The sequence below is a fragment of the Chironomus tepperi genome, unplaced genomic scaffold (assembly GCF_022539635.2).
Source record: "Chironomus tepperi strain 1889 unplaced genomic scaffold, CSIRO-AGI_Ctep_v1 contig_364, whole genome shotgun sequence".
Classification (NCBI taxonomy): domain Eukaryota; kingdom Metazoa; phylum Arthropoda; class Insecta; order Diptera; family Chironomidae; genus Chironomus; species Chironomus tepperi.
In genome coordinates this window covers 1237290-1257528 of record NW_027226486.1, presented here as the reverse complement: position 1 = coordinate 1257528, position 20239 = coordinate 1237290, and the positions used below count along the sequence as shown (strand labels likewise).

At 32.2% G+C, this 20239-nt stretch overlaps 3 protein-coding genes across 3 annotated transcripts in view; 2 read left to right on the top strand and 1 right to left on the bottom strand.

Moving 5' to 3' along the window:
* Positions 1 to 20239, bottom strand: part of Cad99C (cadherin 99C) — a 114189-nt gene that overhangs the window by 28337 nt on the left and 65613 nt on the right. Inside the window, exon 3 of the mRNA XM_070646628.1 lies at positions 7149 to 7326. Coding sequence (XP_070502729.1) covers positions 7149 to 7326 — 178 coding nt within the window. The remainder of the gene's footprint in view (positions 1 to 7148; positions 7327 to 20239) is intronic.
* On the top strand, positions 10660 to 12728 carry AQP (aquaporin). The gene is made up of 5 exons (XM_070646569.1): positions 10660 to 10785; positions 10857 to 11080; positions 11694 to 11968; positions 12074 to 12212; positions 12333 to 12728. The coding sequence occupies exons 2-5, from the start codon at positions 10903 to 10905 to the stop codon at positions 12536 to 12538; spliced, it is 798 nt and encodes a 265-aa protein (XP_070502670.1). The 5' UTR covers positions 10660 to 10785; positions 10857 to 10902; the 3' UTR covers positions 12539 to 12728.
* Positions 14006 to 15000, top strand: LOC139095274 (phospholipase A2 large subunit-like). The gene is made up of 3 exons (XM_070646571.1): positions 14006 to 14211; positions 14266 to 14565; positions 14630 to 15000. Exons 1-3 carry the CDS (start codon positions 14129 to 14131, stop codon positions 14802 to 14804), a joined length of 558 nt encoding a protein of 185 aa, XP_070502672.1. The 5' UTR covers positions 14006 to 14128; the 3' UTR covers positions 14805 to 15000.

Sequence of the window (20239 nt, the reverse complement as noted above, 5' to 3'; positions counted from 1 at the left end):
TGACTTGGGAGTGGATTTTTAATCGAATAACCGATTTGTGCTATTCGGGTATGCAAGGGTATGCAATCCATGATCCATGATCCATGATTCATGATTCATAACCCATGCTCCATGCACTATGCCAAGATATATAGATGTGTACATATAAAAATTCGGTCGTTTTTAACGGTCAAAAATTTGAATTTTTTGTAAACACTAACACTATGAAAGAAAATTGCTAAAATTTATAAAAATTTGATTTGCAAAATTTTCTACTTTTAAATGAGTTTAGTAAGTACAGAAGCATTGTAAATGCTTTATTATATGCTAATCTAACTGACTAAAGCTCAAAAATAATGTATCATTCTATATTTGTTTGAAAATTTTTGAATGTAATTTTACAGTATTTTTCAAGTGTTATTGTTTACATTAGTATACGAAATTCCGTATGGTCGAGTATGGTCGAGTATACTTTGTATGAACACATCTATATATCTTGCACTATGCACTATGCACCATGCATCCTACCCAAAAGACAAACTGCTCACCATCCAGTCCCCAAAGATCCACAATTCCAAACAACATATCAAAGTAAATTATCGCAACTTATTTGTTGCCGCTTTTATTACCATTAATATGACTATTGTCATTGTTTAATATGCGAATAAATTATAACACATTCAATGACAAATAAGTAATGATGATCACATACGTGTATGTGATCGTATTGTCGATCGAAGTATTCGCATAAGTGAATTGAATTGATGAGGAATTATCGACAATCAATAATGCTTTGGCTGTATATTCGAATAGAGTCGAGATCATCATAAATATTATTTCTTTTGTCATTCATTTGTCTCTTTTAAATTCAATTGCAATTCTTAGATATTTGAATTGAATAATTTTTTAATCCTTTTTTGGTGAATCTATTGTTTGTTGGATCTTATTAGTGAAGCTTAAACTTTTTTTTTGATGTCTGAGAGACTTAATTTGAAAGTTAAGTTTATTTTTCAAACATATAGCTAAGCTTTATTATTTCATAAGATCGTTAGATCCATATAAATAGACTTGAGGATAGAGACTGGCTTATTAGGAAATTGTGTAATGCACAATATTTACTGTTTTTGGATTTTTAATCGGCTATGTTGCAGGAAATTTATATATTTTTTTTTTAACAATTGAAATGAAAATTTTGAAAGGCATTTTTTATGGAAGTTGCACGAGCTATTGACTGTTTTGTTGGTGATTTATGTGAGATTTTTGTGGAATTAGAGATTGAGGTTTTAATGAATTTTGTGGAATTTAAGTCGATTTTATGGATATTCAAGGGTTCTAATCCTAAAATTGTCCAAATTGACACAGAACTTAGCAAATGGTTCATAATAGTGCAACATGGCATACGGAGGCTATAATAGAGTATCCGGAGTCTGGCATGGACTCAAATGCTGCAAAATCCGGTCAACGGACTATATTTTTGCATCTTTTACGCCGTGTGACTCTCTAGCTAGCTACAAAAAGCTCTAGCAATCGACAAGGCTTTCTCATCATGTTCATAACTCATCGCATCGCTGTTGACCCTTCTACATTATTAATACTATAATTTCAATCCATCCAATTACTCACAATACCTCCTTCCTTGATCCCATCAATACCACACAGCATACAATCCCACAATTACTATCAATTAATAAAAAAAGTTTAATTAATTAAGCATAAAAGCCATCTCATATTTCATCCACTCATTCCCTCATGCTCCGACCACTCAACATCAATTTATCAACACCGTGAAGGATAAAGGTATACAGCATATTATTCTTTATTGACATCTCTTAATGACTAGTTCTCATCTACATCTCTTATCTTGTATTATTTCTTGGCTATAATATAGAAATAAACGCAATGGATATCTTTTAATCCTCATATTCATTATGTCATTATATGTTATGTTCGGAGTGTATGGATGCATATAATATGCAAGTTGGGTTGTGAACTTAAAGTTGGACTTTTGTCAGAGTTGAGTTATGTGATAAAAATGATTAGCGGCTTAGATAAGCTAGACTAAGGGATTTAGTAGGAGAGAAGTCAAAGGTTCGAATCCTGCAGCATATATTAGATTTAGAGCTCGGTTTTAATTTGGGTATGTAATTTTTTTGGCTTTTATTCTTTTATTTTGTAACAGTTTAGGGATGAAATAGTGTTGGAATGCTTGAATATAAAGCCAAAGCCACCACATCCACCTCATCCAACCCAGCCATATTCTCAAAATAATGTAAATAATCCCAACAGATCCACAACATTATTGAGAAAAGGACAGTCAATTTTTGCATAGGCACGCAACAGCAATTAAGAAGCCACGACTTAATTGGTGGAAATTTTTTGAGGCAGTAATAATAATTAATCTGTCCATTAAGGCTAATGGATTGTTTGCCGCCAGTCAGTGCCTGTATATACTTTATGTTGCTGAATAAAAACAATCACAGACATTAAAAATATTATAGACACAATTTTTAGCGAATTGTAATAAGGTGGACGATTAAGAGTGAAATGAACGTGTTTAAGTTCGGTTCACTTTCACTTAATCGAGTAAATATCACAGCAACAACAACAAAAATATTGGAATTGAGAGTCTGTTTTTATTGCTGAATGAATGTCAAATTATATAAAAAGAAATGCTGTTGTTTAGGAAGTAAATGGGGATTAATAGAAGGTTTGGAAGCTCGGTTTGGTAAAAAAAATTACATCAAAGGTTTACTGCAAATTATGGTTTAAAAATTTGAGATTCGAACTCTTGACTGAATAAATTATTAATCAATTTTCCAAATAAATTCACATTTTATATTGAACAAAATTGTTAATATAAAGTCCACAAACCTTCCTATAGATGCTTATTTAGGGGATGGGTCGATGGGGGGTCAAATCCCCTACCCCTAATTTGGTTCGAAAATAAAAATAAAAATACCACAATTTTCTTTGATTTTTTAAGAAAAGAATCCCAAAACCCCTTAAAGGTTTGTGACCCATATCCAATTCCTCGCCAAAAAAATGCGCTCTAAACCCCAACATAACCTAAAAACATTTCTTCCTATTCCAATTTAATAAAAAAATTCCGAGATTTAATATTTATACCAAAGCAAAAATAGCTACTCGCGCATGTCTAACAAGGTACATATTTCATCTCTCACAATATCTATATGCAATAGATACCGTCGACAATGACGACAACGAGATAGAGGAACAACAAATATCGAACTCCATTGCACTCATAAATGGAAATCTATAACTTGACTCGAGCAATTAATTTTCGACATTTTACAATTTTTTTTTTTTTTTATTTATTTTATAAACTCTTATTTCTCTTCCTCTGTTGTTGCATTCACATTATGAATGGGTTTACATAAATTAATAAATATATGGAAAGCATTTATGAATATGGACATTGGCATGGTGAGACATGACAGGGTACAATTCGTTAATTACCGCTTGCTGTTGGCAATTTCTTTAAACTTCTCGTTTTTTTTGTTGCTGGTTTTGTTGGATGGGATTTTTGATCAAGGATTTTCAAGGAAAAAGATGAGTTAAGTGTTCGGGTTTGGAAGGGCATTTGTAGAATTTTGAAGAAAAAAAAGTGGAAAGGATTTGAAACTTGATATAGACAAAAAAAAGTAAAAACATAGAGTGCAAAACGACCCATTGGTCAATATTTCCTTTATGAGATTCGAACTCGATGAAGTTTCATATTTAAGCAGTAAATTATTTATCAAATGTAGATAAATTAATGCAAAATTTTAATATATGCAAATTCAATAATTAAGAAATTGTTTAAAATCATAAACCCCTCTCCTTAGGGGACGTTCACTGATTACGTAACGCGGAAAATTGACTTTGTGACTTTTTCAACCATTTTCACCTCCATAGCATGTATCTCGATGGAAAATATTTAGATTGTATAAGGAGGGGAAGGAGTTGCCTACTCTTAAGAACGTTACTTAATTAGTGAACTTCCCCTCTATTTTAATAGCGTTACTCAATTTCCGAACATTCCCTTAGGCACCGTTCACTTATTACTGCACCAAAAAAATCAAGGTCAACTCCTCCTTTTTTAACGTTACGTAATTAATGAACATCCTAGATCCCTTCCTAATAATGTTACATAACTTCCGAAAGTTTCCTTTCGGTTTCCTTAGGGTTTTCCAGAGTCTTGGTCTCAAAAACTTCTCAAACCATCCAATGTACTCACAAAAACCCAAAATAGTCGTCATTAATTCAAATATACACACATGATGCCTCAGGTGTGCCTTAATATGAATACAAATAATAATCAAAATCATTTTTGCATTGCAAATTTTTTCGCGACTCTTTCATGTCAAAAATTATATCATAAAATGTCAGATTTTGTAATAACTATAACAGTACATTGACTAGCTAGATTAAACAGCTTAAAAACATCCCGTCTTTTTAGTCAGAAATTACTCATGTCAATCTTCGCATTTACTCATGTCTGTTTCTCCTATGCAAATTAAGGCTTTTTGCCTTCTCGTCTTCTCGTCCATTGAACTTGTTTATCTTCTCATTTATGCATGTTATTTTTTGTTTTTATACTCTAAACATTTCTGTTCTTGTGAAAAGAGCCATAAATCATAGCAGTTAGCTTCCTTAACACTCCATAACGTTCTTGCATTCTTGCTTTTTTTTCAGTCTTGTGTCTAGTCATTAAAAATAGAATTTTTTTTTTAACTTAAGGATAAATTGCAGCAGAACAAAAAATGCTGTGAAAAGAAGCAAAAAAAATTTGCATTTTTTTGCAAGACTACATTTTGTTGTTGTTGCTTGCTGCTCATGATATTGATACGCAGAAAGGTCTATCGTTAATGTTAGTGTAGGAAAAAAATGGATTTAACTTTTTTTTGCTGTTGGAGAGATTGAGTCAGGGGATGGAAAGTGTTTAGAGTTGCTACATAAAGCTCTAAGTTGTCCACTTCCAAAATCTAATATTAGCAATGCTATCATTGGAATGGCCACTGATTTTGCTTTAATGCAGGCTATTATGGATGCGGAAATTGAGTTGCCTATTTGTGATCGGAACCTTACTACTTCGAAGATTCTAGACAAAATTACACTTCTCTGCAACATAGTCCGAGTAGGACTTGAACCCACGTTCTTCGACTTCCGGTCGCATCCTCGAACCACTAGGCTACCGAAGACTATTAGAGAGCATGGCAAAAAGAATATTTGAACCTTCTTTCTTTATCCAGTGCTCAATAAACTATTCTGGTCGTTGTTTTGGATCAGAGCACAAATTCAAAAGTAGCAACTCACTGGAGTGTGGGCTCGACAGGCCTCAAAAACACAATTAACCTTCTCTGTTAGTATTGAGTCATTTGGATGATTTGGCCTAGTCAGAATAGTAGGTGGAGTAGGTGCTTGGGCCGAAGAGGCTGGACCCTTTAAGTCTCGAAGATGGACCCTAGAATCCTTAACATTCTGAGCTAACCTAAGTTCCAGAACTTAGCCGAACATCAGCTTACCTTTGATGTTTTCTACTTGCAACAATGCATCTACATACGCTCTAGAAACGGAAGTAAGTAAATAATCCCAACTTCCGACAACTTTAGACACCCATAGCTGTCCACCCCTTGAAATATAACATTTTATTTTGCGAAGAGTGTTTAATGGAAATCTCAACACGATCAGCAATGAAGTGAAAGAAATCAGCAGCTGTAGGGTGCAAGCAGGCAAGAAAGCAATAGTAAGAAAGAGAAGAAGCAAAAAAAAAAAAGTTAAAAATTAGACATTTTAATGGCAAAAAAAAAGGCATTTCTATGCTGCTTGATAATCTCACTTTTCATAGTTGTGGGCTAATTTTGCATTACAGACTGGAATTGCATAACAACAAAAAAAAGTACTCGAACTTCCTTTCAATAATTTTGATTTATCAAGGAGTGAAAAAAGAAACAAAAAGCTAGAGCATGTTTATTGCCACATGAAATCTTTACTGCTATTTTTCAAAACTCACACTAGACGCCATTGGCTATGTAATTTTCCATAATTTACTATTGCATAAATAAATTGTCGAGATGCAGCAATCAGCATTATGTTCTTTCACTCTCTTTAAAATGTCTTAAACACTTCAATATTTCATGAGAAATCTATCAGCATGTTGTGAGCATAAAATTGCAGTTTGTGGATATTTCTTTATTTTGTTTTTTTGTGTCGAGGTGCAATTTATCATGATTGTAGCACGGTTGCAGTAGTTCTGGACTTGAGTTTTTAAATTTACTGGAATTTTATGGGCATCCAGCATTGAAAAAGTCTGAATTTTCATTGATAAATGGAATGAATTTTGTACCCTAACAGACAACAATGAGCATAGACACTTAAATGACCGTTCCTCATGAATATGCTTAATCAACATACATAATTGAGAATGGTCACTTTATTAGTATACTCATAAGCATGCTTATTGTCTGTTAAGACTAGCAGTAGAAGTGTAGTGATTTGGGATATCAGACTTCAACAATTAATGACACAGGTTCAAATCCTACCAGGTCTAGGTCTACGTTTCTAGTCAGGTCTCTAATGCTTTTCCACTGTGTTAATCACATAACATCACCAAATGTGGCTATGTGCTTGCATTGGCAAATTTTCAGTCAGAAGCGCAGCTAATTAGTCAACCCTCCTCCCCTTCCCATTCTCCCCTCCTTAGCACTTTAGAAGGATTGGGAATCTAAATTGGAACTCAAATGGACTTGGGCATGCATCACAATTGAGCTTGACCCTTTCCTCAGCTTTTACTCGATAGATTGGAACTTATGTTCAGATGAAATGGATGTTGAGTTTAACGATCAGTGAAGAAAACATCAGACTTGAAAGAATCTTGTGAGTCCCCGAACTCCAAAAGTTCAAAAGATCCCCAAAATTGGCCAAATCTTGAGATTCCAGTCTCCAAAGGTCTAAAACACCTCTCAACTATGAAGTCGCTTCCAAAAAAATGGAGTCGCTTCTAAAAAAAAGTAAGTCGCCTACAATGGAATCCGCACTAAGGACGTATGTTAGCATTTCATCTAATAATCAGCCTTAGAACCTCAAAACCCATCTAATCATCATTTCATCTCAGCCATAATTAATAAAACAAACTAAAATCCCCAATAAAAGTCATCTAGTCAACTCACCTTCACCCCGACTCTCCTCAATATCCAATATAATATTCGTCTGTCCTGTTTCGACATCACACAAATTGAGCTTTGCATTCACGCCGTCAAATACCAAGAAATTGATTAAAACTAAAAGTTGGAAGAGAATCGTTGTTGCTTTTCTGTTGCTATGTGCTGCATTCCATCGCTTGTGTGTCTATAAAGAGAAGTAAAAAAAATGAGTATTTAGATTTGCATATTTTATGTCTAATGTACAATATGGATTTCATGTCGATGCCTTTTTTTCTATGTTGATTATTAATGTCTTATTGCTGTTTTCTGCAATTTATTTTTGAATACTTTACATGCTTTTAAGAGTGCATGCTGACGATGGTTTTGCATTTTTGTATGAACGACATGTGATGAGTGATGCTGTTATGTAAGATTGATTGGTAATGAAAGGTATTTATGGGTAAAATGGATGTAGAATTAAGTTGTGGATTATTAAAGACTTGATCATCATGTTTAGTTCAAGTTACTGCATATTTTGCAAAAAAAAAATAAAATCAATAATGGATAAAGAAATAAATTAAGTAAACCAATTTCTAGGAATCGAACCTATGATTAACACATTTTGACACATTTTTGCTTATAGTCCAAACTCTTATGACTGGATCAAATTGCAAAACTCTAATATGAAATTCAAAAATTCTAGTTATTCAAAAATAAATAAAATATTTCAATAAATTCAACTGATGTTGAAGTATTTTGATTAATTGTTTCAACAAGATTTATCAATTACGTGTATTCAAATGTAATACATACTTTGTTCTATATATCTTATTGCTATAGCTGTAGATTGTTAAAAGCAAATAAATAATAAATATCTTACAACTGCTTTTTATTCATCCATTCTAATTCTATTTTATGTTTAACAGGTTAACAATAAAGTATTAATAGCTGTGTAATAGAAGGGATTTATTTGTTAATGATGTGTGTCCTGTCTAAACTGCATTTTTCATTGCAAAAATGGGTCAAAATCAGAGTTGCAAAACAGGTACCTGTGACAGGCAAAAACCGTACAAATTCTTGATAATTTTACTGGTCACAAGCACCAGTTTTGCAACTCTGGTTAAAATAAGGCTTCATGGTATCGTCAGCGCTACTTTGCGTCTGACCGTTACTAACTGACGTCGATGTAGCAGTGCCCGAACATACAAGATCGTCAGAATGACTTTGACTGTAACCGTTAATATGTTGGCATAGCGATGCCCTCGCGGATAAGTTGTGTTAGATTCTCCTGTTTTTGTAAAAATAATCAGCAACATAGTCAAAAAACTTTGTTCACAAATTTTAAATCAAAATGAGGTTCCGGACTCATCTTAAAAAACTGTTTGCAGGATTTGATTCTCGGTTTTAAATGCCAGTAACTTTAAAAGAGCACCTAAGCATTAAGATTGATTGCATTTCTTATCTTTATCAGTTTTTCAACTTCGCAAGCTTAAATGACCCCTTAGTGAACGGCTAATTAAGCGATAGCTAGTGAAAGGCCATGAAAAGTGTGCCACGGAACACAGTTTTGACAACACTGCCCTTAAGCTATTGATTTACGTCTTTAAACTACTGATTTAGGAATCGAATATTAAAAATAAACAATTGACGCTATTTTGGAACGATTCCCAAGATATAGATTCCTACATTCTATCCCAAAGTTTGAAGGAATGCAATGAAATTGTATCATAATCATAAAATTGACAATCCTATGCTTTTAGGGTGTATTTGAGATACAATTCTTTGAGTTCAAATCAAGGTTGAACTGTGAATTCAAGATTGGAAGCATAAAGTTAGAAAAATTGTAGAATTTTGAAGTTTGCTGCAGATTTTAGAGAGCTAAACTAGCGACAGATTAGTAACAGTTTAATGACAGCTTAATTACAGCTAAGATTCATCATAACTTCAGCTTAGTTACAGTTATAGCTGAAAATTAACATAAGTAATAACTCGATCCACTTTTAAAACCGATAAATCCATCCTTTAAATGACAGCAGTCACACCATTACCCAACAAATAGCTAAATATTCAGCTCATACATCATGAAATGAATTCCACATGAACTTAATGCAAATTTTAAAAATTATTTCAGTCCTCAATAATGAAATTCACATTCTCTTCATTGCCATTCATTTAACTTAAAAAAATCCAAAAAAAAGGAATTAATAAAATTAAAAATCTCATGCTGTGTTTTGCGCCATAACCATTTACCTGCGATCACATTTAATGTGCGCTTTTGGCAAGCCTTCATTTTTTTATTTCCAATGCGATTCTTTCATGCATTTCGTGTGTATGAAGAAATATTAATTTTCTTGTGTGATATTTAAGATTTTTTTTTGTGCTGCATATGTGAAAAGATCAGCCGTTATGATATTCACGAGAGCAACAACAACAAAAAAAGTAGGCATCAATTAGTGTCAGAAAGAAATCGATTTGGGTAAAGTTATTGGAAGCTCGAATTTTATTTGATGCAGAATTTTTGCACGATTATGGCAAAGTCTTTCATATGTTAATTTGAGATCATATTTTGTGCCAGAAAATATTGACTTTTATGGATTTTGAATTGGGAATTTTAAATGTATTTTAAATTGAGTTTTGGATTGCCAAATAAGATGCATAAATTTTGATGATTTTGTTTAAGCTGCAAATTTATGATCGATTTTTAGATGCACTTTGAGGATGAAATTAGATTAATGAACAAAGCCGGAAACAGAACAACTTGACTTTGGCATAGTGACGGATATAAACAGAACCTCGCACTGAGTAAAATTCACGCCGGTCTGAGTCGGATTTTTGATTCTAAATTCTAAATTTGGTTTTCAAATTGACTTGAATTTTGTGTAGCAAATCGACTTCAGTCTAGAATTTGCGACTAAATTTGAACTAAATGAAGATTCATTCATATATGAATTTTGTTGCATTTTTATTAGTAAATCCATTAATATTTGTATTAAATCGTCGATTTTTAAATTCAAAGTAGAGGTTCAATTCCTATTTAATTGAAAAAAAGTATGTCTTTCTTTGAACAATCTCATTTTTTTGCAATTTTTTTTATAAAATTTACACAAATTTTCACAATGTAATTTATTGATATCAAATCCACTTTACACTCTGCTTACCCTCATTTCTCAACAATCTATTCCGAACCAACTCCCAAACATCTTACACAAATTAAAAACTCAAAAAATGACTAACAATATGTATAAAAATTTCATCTACTTTGCCCTATTAATTCAGACTAACTTCATCATATCTAGTTCATATTCAATTGAATATCATGGTCAACAAACAAAATATTCAGTCTCAATTCTCTCCGCATGCATAAAATATTCTCGAAAAATTGTATGAGAACATAGCTAAGCACGTGCCTTTACATTCTCATATCTCGAAAAATTTTCATTTTTTTTCTCTCAAACAAAATTGAAAAAAATGAAAAATTTTCTAGCCGTGATCTTTTCTCTGACGAGATGGAAATTTTCTGTGAATTTTCTTTTCAGTCTGATCGTGAAAATTAGAAAGCAAGGAAGTGAAAGAAAATTTTTTTCCGAGAGTTTCGCAATCTTTTTGCGAATTTTTCCAAAAAATTTGCTTAATTTCGATTTTTTTGTCATTTTTGATCTCAGTTGTAAGCAGCAAATCTTCAATTTTCATCTCCAAACTCTAAAATTCTAATTTTTAATAAATTTTTATTTTTAGCTGAGAAAAAAATTCACAGCACAACTTTTCATAATTTCACGTCCAGATGTCGCTCGTTGATCTCTTCATAAGCTGTTCATTTATAGTACTTTGTTGCATTCTAGCACAAACAGCACGAAAAATTCTCGATCGAGTAACGTCAATTCATGGATTAGCAAAGGAGTTGTTTCTTGAGGCTATTGCAGCTGCTGAGCTGTGTTCGACGTGTTTTGAGTTAATTATTGGTAAATAAGTGATGATTAGTGATTTTGAGTTGGATGGGCATTGGGAGGTTGGCAGTCCGGACTCCATTGGAGCTGCATTTTGGAATCCAGACTCTAGAGTGATTTAATGGATTTTTTAAATTGTTAATTGATGAAGCATGGACCTTAAAAAGTGAAATTCTACTTGTTAATGAACCAAGAGTCTTAATTATGGATACTCGATGTCCTTCCAATTGTGACAGATTCTCGCCAAATCGGAATATAGGCAAGCGTTGTCCTCAGGATAGCTAAGCTGACCAAATGCATAATTAGACAATTAATTCCAATTGACAGTCACTCGGACAAAATATAATTGGGTATTGGTCGGGTTATGATCGAGATCGAGACAATCTCTGGATATGTCCATCCTATTTGAATGGTCCAGCTTCTGAATGTTTGGGTTGTGTGTCTCAATTGGCTTAATTATATTTTAAGAAACGTCATCAGTCTAATTAAGCATTTGCTAAATTATCTGAACCATATGTTACAAACAAGGTTTAAAATTCTTAATAAGACAAGGTTCAAATCCTTCAAATTCAATACGCAATATTTGTCAAGTAAGATTAATATTCTTTTTTGTTCAATTTCTTTCCAGTCGCTGACAACTTCGGCATCGCAACATACGCCATTGTCCTATTCCTTCTCACTGTATGGTGGTCACAAGTATGGGGTAATGCCTCAGCATGTCCATATACTCATATGGAGGAGATGATTGAAGGTAATGTGACACCACGTGATGTCGCTCTTAAAACATGGGCACAATTAATGGGCGGCTGCTGTGTATGGAGATTTGTACAATTTTTCTGGTGGCTTGAATTGGCACAAACACATCAAGGACGTGCATTTGAGGACTGTTCTGCTGACTTGCAAGTATATCCTCTTAATACCGTACTTTTGTCCCAATCCACAATTCATATTTTCCTGATTTCTTTTTTGCTTCCACAACTTTTTTTTTTGGATATAATTTAATTTCAGGTATCCCCATTGGCTGGTGCATTTATTGAAGGCATTGCGACACTGTTGTGTCGTTTAGCATCAAAGACATTAAGTGAAAAGGGACCAAAATATGCCAACATATTAGATAGTTTTGTTGGAACGAGTCTTGTCGTTGCCGGTAATGAAAAATTAAAAATCAATTTAAAAGTGAACAGCCTGAAAATGTTCAGGCATCACATAATGTATATCATGTTACTCAGTATTCTCATCTCAATCATTCTATTCTCTTCATTTGAAGCCTTCAATTATTCTGGTGGATATTTTAATCCCGTACTTAGTACCAGCTTGAAATGGGGCTGCTCAGGTCATACAGAAATTGAACATGTCATTGTTTATTGGATTGGTGCATGTGGCGGCGCTTTATTATCTGTTCCATTGTTTAAGCATCCTATTGTTAGAAATCTTTTACTCGACACCGATTATGAGAAAGTTAAAGATGAATAGAGATACTTTTAATGCATCTGATGATCAATTTCGGTGTCTTTTGTTTTCGGTCGACATCATCATCTTTATTATTTTTTTGTTAATCCATCCATCCATACACATTACAACATATGTGACAAATTAATTAATTTAATCATTTGATTTGAGGTTTTGGAAGGGATTGTTTTGTCGAAAAGAAATCAGTTTTGAATTTAAATTTGATTTTTTCAAATCGAATTGAAATTTGAAATTTTGAAATTTTTAAAAATTGAGAAATTAAAAAATTAAGTTTTAAAACTTTTGAACTTTTTAAAATTTGAAATTTTTTAAGATTTGAACTTTTTAAAATTCGAACTTTTTAAAATTTGAAAATTTTTAATACTAAAATTTAGAAATTTCCAAAAAAAAATTAAATTTGAATCTTTTAAAATTTAAATTTTACAATTTTTTAAAATTTAAAATTAGAAAACAAATTTTGAAATTTTTAAATAATTGTTTTGATATTTTCAAAATGAAATTTTGTAATTTTTAAATTTTGAAAAACCTAATTTGAAAATTTTGAAATTTTGAATTAAAGTTTGACAATTAAAATACAAATTTTAAAGCTTTTGAAATTTTTAAAATTTTAATTTCTTAATCTTGAAAATATGTTTTAATTTAAAAATTTTTTAAAAATTTTGAAATTTTGAAACTTGAAATTTTTGAAATTTTGAAACTTTTGAAATTTTTGAAAATTTTAATAGTTTTGAAATTTGTAATTTTTTTATTAATTTTTAAATTTTCAAATTTATTAACAATTTTAAATTTTTTTAAAACTTAAAATTCTTGAATTTTTTAAAATCTCAAATTAAATTTTTAATTCTGACAATCTTTTCCCTCCCAAAACCCAGTAATTAGTAGACCATCTCACAAAGCATAATTTGTTATTTATTTTATTTTTTGATTGATCTTATGTAGAGCATAATTTAATTTATTTTTAATTTCCTGTCATTTGTTTTTGTTAAATAAAAAAAAGTTGTTTTTTTGTGAAATTCAATTAAATTTAATTTGTAGCTAGAAGGCAAGCTTTGGACATTTTATGGTCGTAGACCTTTTTTCACTTATTCATATAGCAATTTTCATGTTTGTTTTATGTCTTAAATAGTTATAGCAGTTGTGGGCAATCTTGGTGGTGAATCCTCGACCGAAACCATACACGGCATATGGTTCATAGGCTCATAGCACACAGGTTGCCCACCACTGAGTCATAATATCAAAAGTGTCCATCCCTTGCCTTCAAAAAATCCAAATTCTAGTTCAAACTTCATTCTTACATTCAATATTCATTAACTGCACTTTTTCATACTTTACAGTAGCTCTAACAGCTTGATATACTTTCATTAAGTCAAATACCAAATTCACTTCACGTTCCTTTTGTTCTAAGCTGATAAGCAGCAATATAAATATCAGCCTAAAATTGTCAAGACGTTCAGTTGACTTTTCAGTATGTCGAGGAACTTTCCACTTTTGTTCATTTCCATTTTTGTTGTTGTTGTGTCTTGTGCATTTGAGAAATCATTTTATGTAGCTACAAAGCAGTCCCTTAGGAGTGAGACGACCTTTAATGATGAGATGGATGGAAGTGCCAAGAATAAGATTGAAAGGAACCGAGCAGCACAAGAGCGAATAAATTTGAGTTTTCCAGGAACAAAATGGTAAGAAACAAAAAACTATTAAGGCACAAAAAGTAACAAAAGAACCACTTAAAGGTGCGGCCCAGGAAATACAGCCAACGACTTTGAAGATCTAGGAAGCGATCCGGAAGTCGATAAGTGCTGTCGTGCACATGATCATTGCGATAATATTGCATCCGGTGAGGAGAAGTACGGCCTTAAAAATGACGATCACTTTACACGTCTTCACTGCCTTTGCGACAAAGAATTTAAGCAGTGCCTTCGAAATGTCAATTCACGTCGTGGTAATTACATCGGAAATTTCTATTTTAATTTACGTGATCGATGCTATAAAGAGCAACATCCGATTGTTGAGTGTGACGAGATACATACTAAGTAGACATGACTGTAGATGACATTTTGTGAATGTTAAGACCTAACTTTGTTTATTTTATTGCAGAATCTTCCTACGCCGGTGCATCAAGTACATGATTGATGTAAAGAAGCCACGGGTTTGGCAGTGGTTTGACTTGCCATTTTTTGACGATGAACATGATTTTGAGTTTGTCGATGACAATGAGGCAAGAGACTTTGTGGATGATAATCAGCTGTACTTGAATCGAAACTTTTTGTAAAAATTTTTCAATAAATTTAAACTTTCACTGCTTAACACTCCTTTAATTCAGCATATCAAGTCCCTTACAATCTCTTGCAACATTGTTGCAGCTACAGCATAACTTCCCACTATCAATTACTGATAATTGAGACATCATGTTGTACAACAACTGGATACAAATTTATCAACAAAAAAAACAGCCCCAATTTGATTTATTTAAGTCCATATTCTTGGAAATTCGTTCACTTCCAATAAATCACAAAAAAAAAATAGAGTCAATACTTTCCACTGCCAACAATGTTGTTTACCTTATTTTCAACATCTCATCAAGCAATAAATAACATACTGAACATTTTTAATTACCAACATTCCATAAATCATGATAATGTAAAGCTTTTTCATATACACAACTGACTTCGAGATGGGAATGGAAAAAAAGAAGCAGTCACAGAAATGTAAAGTTCATCAATATATAGCGGACAAAAAGATAGGGACACCATAAAATTTTTAATTTTTGATGATTTTTGTTACTTTTAACAAGTAATCTTGACTAAATTTAGTATTGGTTAATGTAGTTAAGTGTATTTGATGATTTTATGTCCAAAAAACCATAATTATTGGAACTTAACATAATTAATTTTTCACTTAATTTTTTAAGCCACGATGATAGGGACAAGGAATTAAAAATTATTTTCTCGGTTCTCTTTTCAAGTAGAAGCTTAATTATTTTTGGATATAAATCTATACTAGTTTAAGAGTATTTTAAGGTATGGATAGTAAACATTCATTACTTCCTCCAAGAAAAATTTGGCTTCGAAAGTTTGTAGGTTAAAATAGGGTTGATTCCTTGAAAACTCATAATAGGTTCACTTATCCTGTAATCTAATAATTGATAGTAATAGTGCATGAAAAGAACTTTCAAATAATATATAACATTAAATACTTTATTTAAAGATAGGTTGATATCAAATAAGAAATTCAAGATTTCCCTATCAATTTTTCAGGTATGGCACTACTTATCAGCTGCTGGTTCCTTCCTGTCTAATGGAACTAAGTTTATTGCACCTAATTTGTATTCTACAAGTTATTGCAAACATTTTGATATATAATTTGTATTTTTCAAATAGCTAGTAGGAAAGTTATAGGTCTAGAAACTTTGGCTGATGAATAAAATGAACATTTTGTATAGAAAACTAGAGGTTTGAAGCAAGTTTTAAGATTGTCACAAATGGATCTGAATATTTCCCGATGGAAATTGATCAATGCTATATAAATTATATATCAAAATGTTTGCAATAACTTGTAGAATACAAATTAGGTGCAATAAACTTAGTTCCATTAGACAGGAAGGAACCAGCAGCTGATAAGTAGTGCCATACCTGAAAAATTGATAGGAAATCGTGAATTTCTTATTTAATATCAACCTATCTTTAAATAAAGTATTTAATGTTATATATTATTTGAAAGTTCTTTTCATGCACTATTATTATCAATTATTAGATTATAGGATAAGTGAACCTATTATGAGTTTTCAAGGAATCAACCCTATTTTAACCTACAAACTTTCGAAGCCAAATTTTTCTTGGAGGAAGTAATGAATGTTTACTATCCATACCTTAAAATACTCTTAAACTAGTATAGATTCATATCCAAAAATAATTAAGCTTCTAAAAAGAGAACCGAGAAAATAATTTTTAATTTCTTGTCCCTATCATTTTGTCGTGGCCTTAAAAAATTAAGTGAAAAATTAATTATGTTAAGTTCCAATAATTATGGTTTTTTGCATCAAATACACTTAACTACATTAACCAATACTAAATTTAGTCAAGATTAGTTGATAAAAGTAACAAAAATCATCAAAAGTTAAAAATTTTTATGGTGTCCCTATCTTTTTGTCCGCTACTGTATGTATGATCACGTAAAGTTCAGTTATGCAATGGAAGTGGAAAAACTTTTACAAGTTATATGGCAATATCAACTTTTCATTCAAGTGCTTGCTGAATATAGAGGAATATAGAGAAAGAGTGACTGTTTTTGAGGTTATCAGGAAGTTAGGTGATGGATGTGAATGAGAGTTGTCTGATTTGGTGTTGCATTGATTTGAATAACGTTGACTCAGTTTAGTTGAAATTGGAAATGGCTAATTTGACTTTAGTAAGTGTTGACCAACCTAGTTTGACTCTAGTAAGTAGTTAACCAACCTAGTTTGACTCTAGTCAGCATTAATCAACCTAGTTTAACTCTAGTAAGTGCCAACCAACCTAGTTTGACTCTAGTAAGGGTTAACTAACTTATTTTGACTCTAGTGAGTGTAAAGCTAATCTAGTTTGACTCTAGGAAGCGTTATACAACCTAGTTTGACTTTATTAAGGTTCAATAAGTCTATTCTGTCTCTAGAGAGCAAGTTTGACACTATAAAGCGTTTCTTAAGCTAGTTTGACTCTAGAAACAATCTTAAAATCTATTTTGAATCCAGTAGAACTAATCCAACCAGTTCCGACCCAATAAAACCTTCTCTAACCCAAATTTGAATCAACAATGTATCATAACCTCAATAACCCCTCAAAACTCCGCTCAAATCCCATCCAAACCATCAACATCTGCACCCATTCCCATATCATTTCACCTGAAAATGTCAATCGAGAACATGAATCGATCCACAAATGGAAAGACTTGTCTCAATGTGCTTCTCGTTTCTTTTTTGTGAATGAAATTTTTTTTATCTGTTGCATGCTGCAATTTTCTTTCCCATATCAATGAGCATGAATGAATGGAAGTGACTTGTTTCTTATTTTTTTGCCATCAAAATGGAAATTTCTTGTTTCATCGCGATGACTTTTACTTGCCTTTTAACGACGACTGTCCTCAATCTTTCACTTTTTTTTCTTATTTTCTCGTCGTGTTCATGATGAACAGCACAAAATGATTATGTTGATGGAAATTTTATGAGACTCTTTTTTTATCATCTCATCTTTTAATAATAATCTTAATTCAGCCCATCCATTCATAAAGTGCCGGCATATAGTCTCGTCTTCCGCATTTAATGTCCAAAAAAATTGATTTTAATTTTCATTGATGAGTCGATGATTTTTTTTTTTCAATTTCATGCATTTTAAGAAAGCCGTACCTCGATTCTTTTGATATTTTTTTTATTACATTTTAAGTTCCTCATTTCTTCACTTTAACGGATTGAATATGATTGTTAATTAAAATCATTTTAAGGTTAAGTTAATGACATATTTGTGAGTATTGTGATGAGTATCATTGGAAGTGATAGTGTGTATTAAAATGGAAATTGGAAAGGTAGTATTTATGTATGGCATGTGTTGTAAATTTTATGCATGGTTATTCATGGTTTATTGCAGTTAGTATGAGATGATTATTGTGGGGACGGTGATTGAGGTTGTAATTGTTATCGAGGTGTTGCTGATTTGCAAGGCTAGACTTGGGTTCGAATCCCAAAATAGAGTAAATTTCAGACTGGGGCTTATCTAGGGAGTTTTGGGGTTAAATTCAGTTTTTAGGTTTTTTGAGAATTTATGACTATTTATTGCATCTAATTCATGCAGTTTTATCGAATCCAGACGACTTTTCTATTCAAAATTCCTAGTGCACCAATCAAGCTCTGCTCAATATTGCGTCTATTACATATTGTGTTTCTAATCTGATCCATGATCTTCTAAATCCCCATACTAGCAAATAATCCAAGCTAGACTCCTAATTCACAGTCTCCCATCTCCGAATGAGTAGAACAGGCTCCGATTAATTGACTTTATACCTAGTCAGATGAGTGGAACAGGCTCCGTTTATAGTCGACCTTATGACTAGCCTAGTGATTGTTGAGGATATACACAAATAGGGTTACTTAGACAAGGAATTTTATAGATTCTTTTATATGGGACAACAGATCATCAATTGCAGTTGCCGGTTATGCTATGAGCAAACCCTAAATTATGTTATAATCATCTATGCCTAGTCCAATAAACGAATCCTACTTCACTCAGGATGTACAATCCGGAATCAAAAACCCCAAATCTAATTGGTGTGGCTAGAACAGTGAAAAAGCATCCGAATTCAACTAGACTTTCCCTGCGAACCTCGTTCGAACAGTAGTCCGATGTTCTTACTACTTGACCACTGCCGTTTTTGATTCAAAAACCCCAACAACTCCACATTAATTAAGCTCAATAAAAATTCAAATCTCCAGTCTGACAGTCTGTCACTATTCCCTTCACCCGTACCCATAAAAAAAAATATCCGATAAAACTTAAATTGCCTTCTTTATGCCTTCAATATAATGTTAATATTATTGATTCCTGACAACTGATTAAATAAATTCATTAAACTCATATCCTCGGTCATTGAGTACGTAACAACAGCAAGCAATGAGCAGTAATGACCAAAAAAAAGCTAGCCTATCTTATCAAGTATGACATAAAGTTGTGAAAGTAAGTACAGAAATAATTCCGAGGGCATCAATAAAAATGAGAAATATCGCATTTCACTCATTGTACATTAACTTACAATCAAGAAATGAATACTCATGTGTGTGGTGGATATACAACGACATGACATGCGATAATCATTACTGAATCATTTTTGCTCTCAACTGGACATGATATTGAGGCACAATAAATGCATTCAATTATTAAAAAATTTCCATTTTTCTCTTTTTTTTTTGTGCGCTGAGCTCAACTGGAGCTTCTTAAGTTAATGACTCTTTAAACACCGACGATGCTATCGAATTATTCAATTTTTTTATATCCCTCAATTGCCCTCATTTATGCTGAGATTAATGCAAACTTAATAGCCCCAACTCAACCTGATTGATTGATTGACAGAGTTCAAGGTTACATGATCGGCTTTTTATGTGCGTTTTTATGCTGCGCGCTGTTATTTTTTTTTTATTATTGTTGCTCGAATAATTCAACTTCATTACCATTTATGGACTTTAATGTTTATTCGATCTTGAATTGCTTTCGATTTCTTTTGTTTATTTCTTTATTGTGTTGCTGTTTTTGCTGTTTAAGGGGCAATTAATATGTGAAGTTTTAACAATTAGGTCTCTTTGTGGAGATTAGCTGGTGATGAATATTGAGCTTTATCTTGGAGATTTTTAAGTCGTAGTGGGAAAATGACTTTCAGGAAAGTCATAAAGTTAATCTTATTTAGATATTTTATAGCAGTTTACAGCTTTTGAGGGTTATTTACTAAGATTGTCACTTTATGAATGAATCTTAGTTCCAATTTGTCAGTATTAACTGTTGTCATCATAAAAGTTGAAGTTCGAGTCCTAATCTAACTCAAATCTAATATTAAGTGCTCTTGTGTAGCGATGAGCAGCTTGTGTCATACAAATTAGCACGTTACAGCTCTAATATAACAAATTCAGGAACCCGGGAAGCATAAGATGCAAAAAAACTAATCCACGCAGTAGCTGACTCTAGTTTGGAG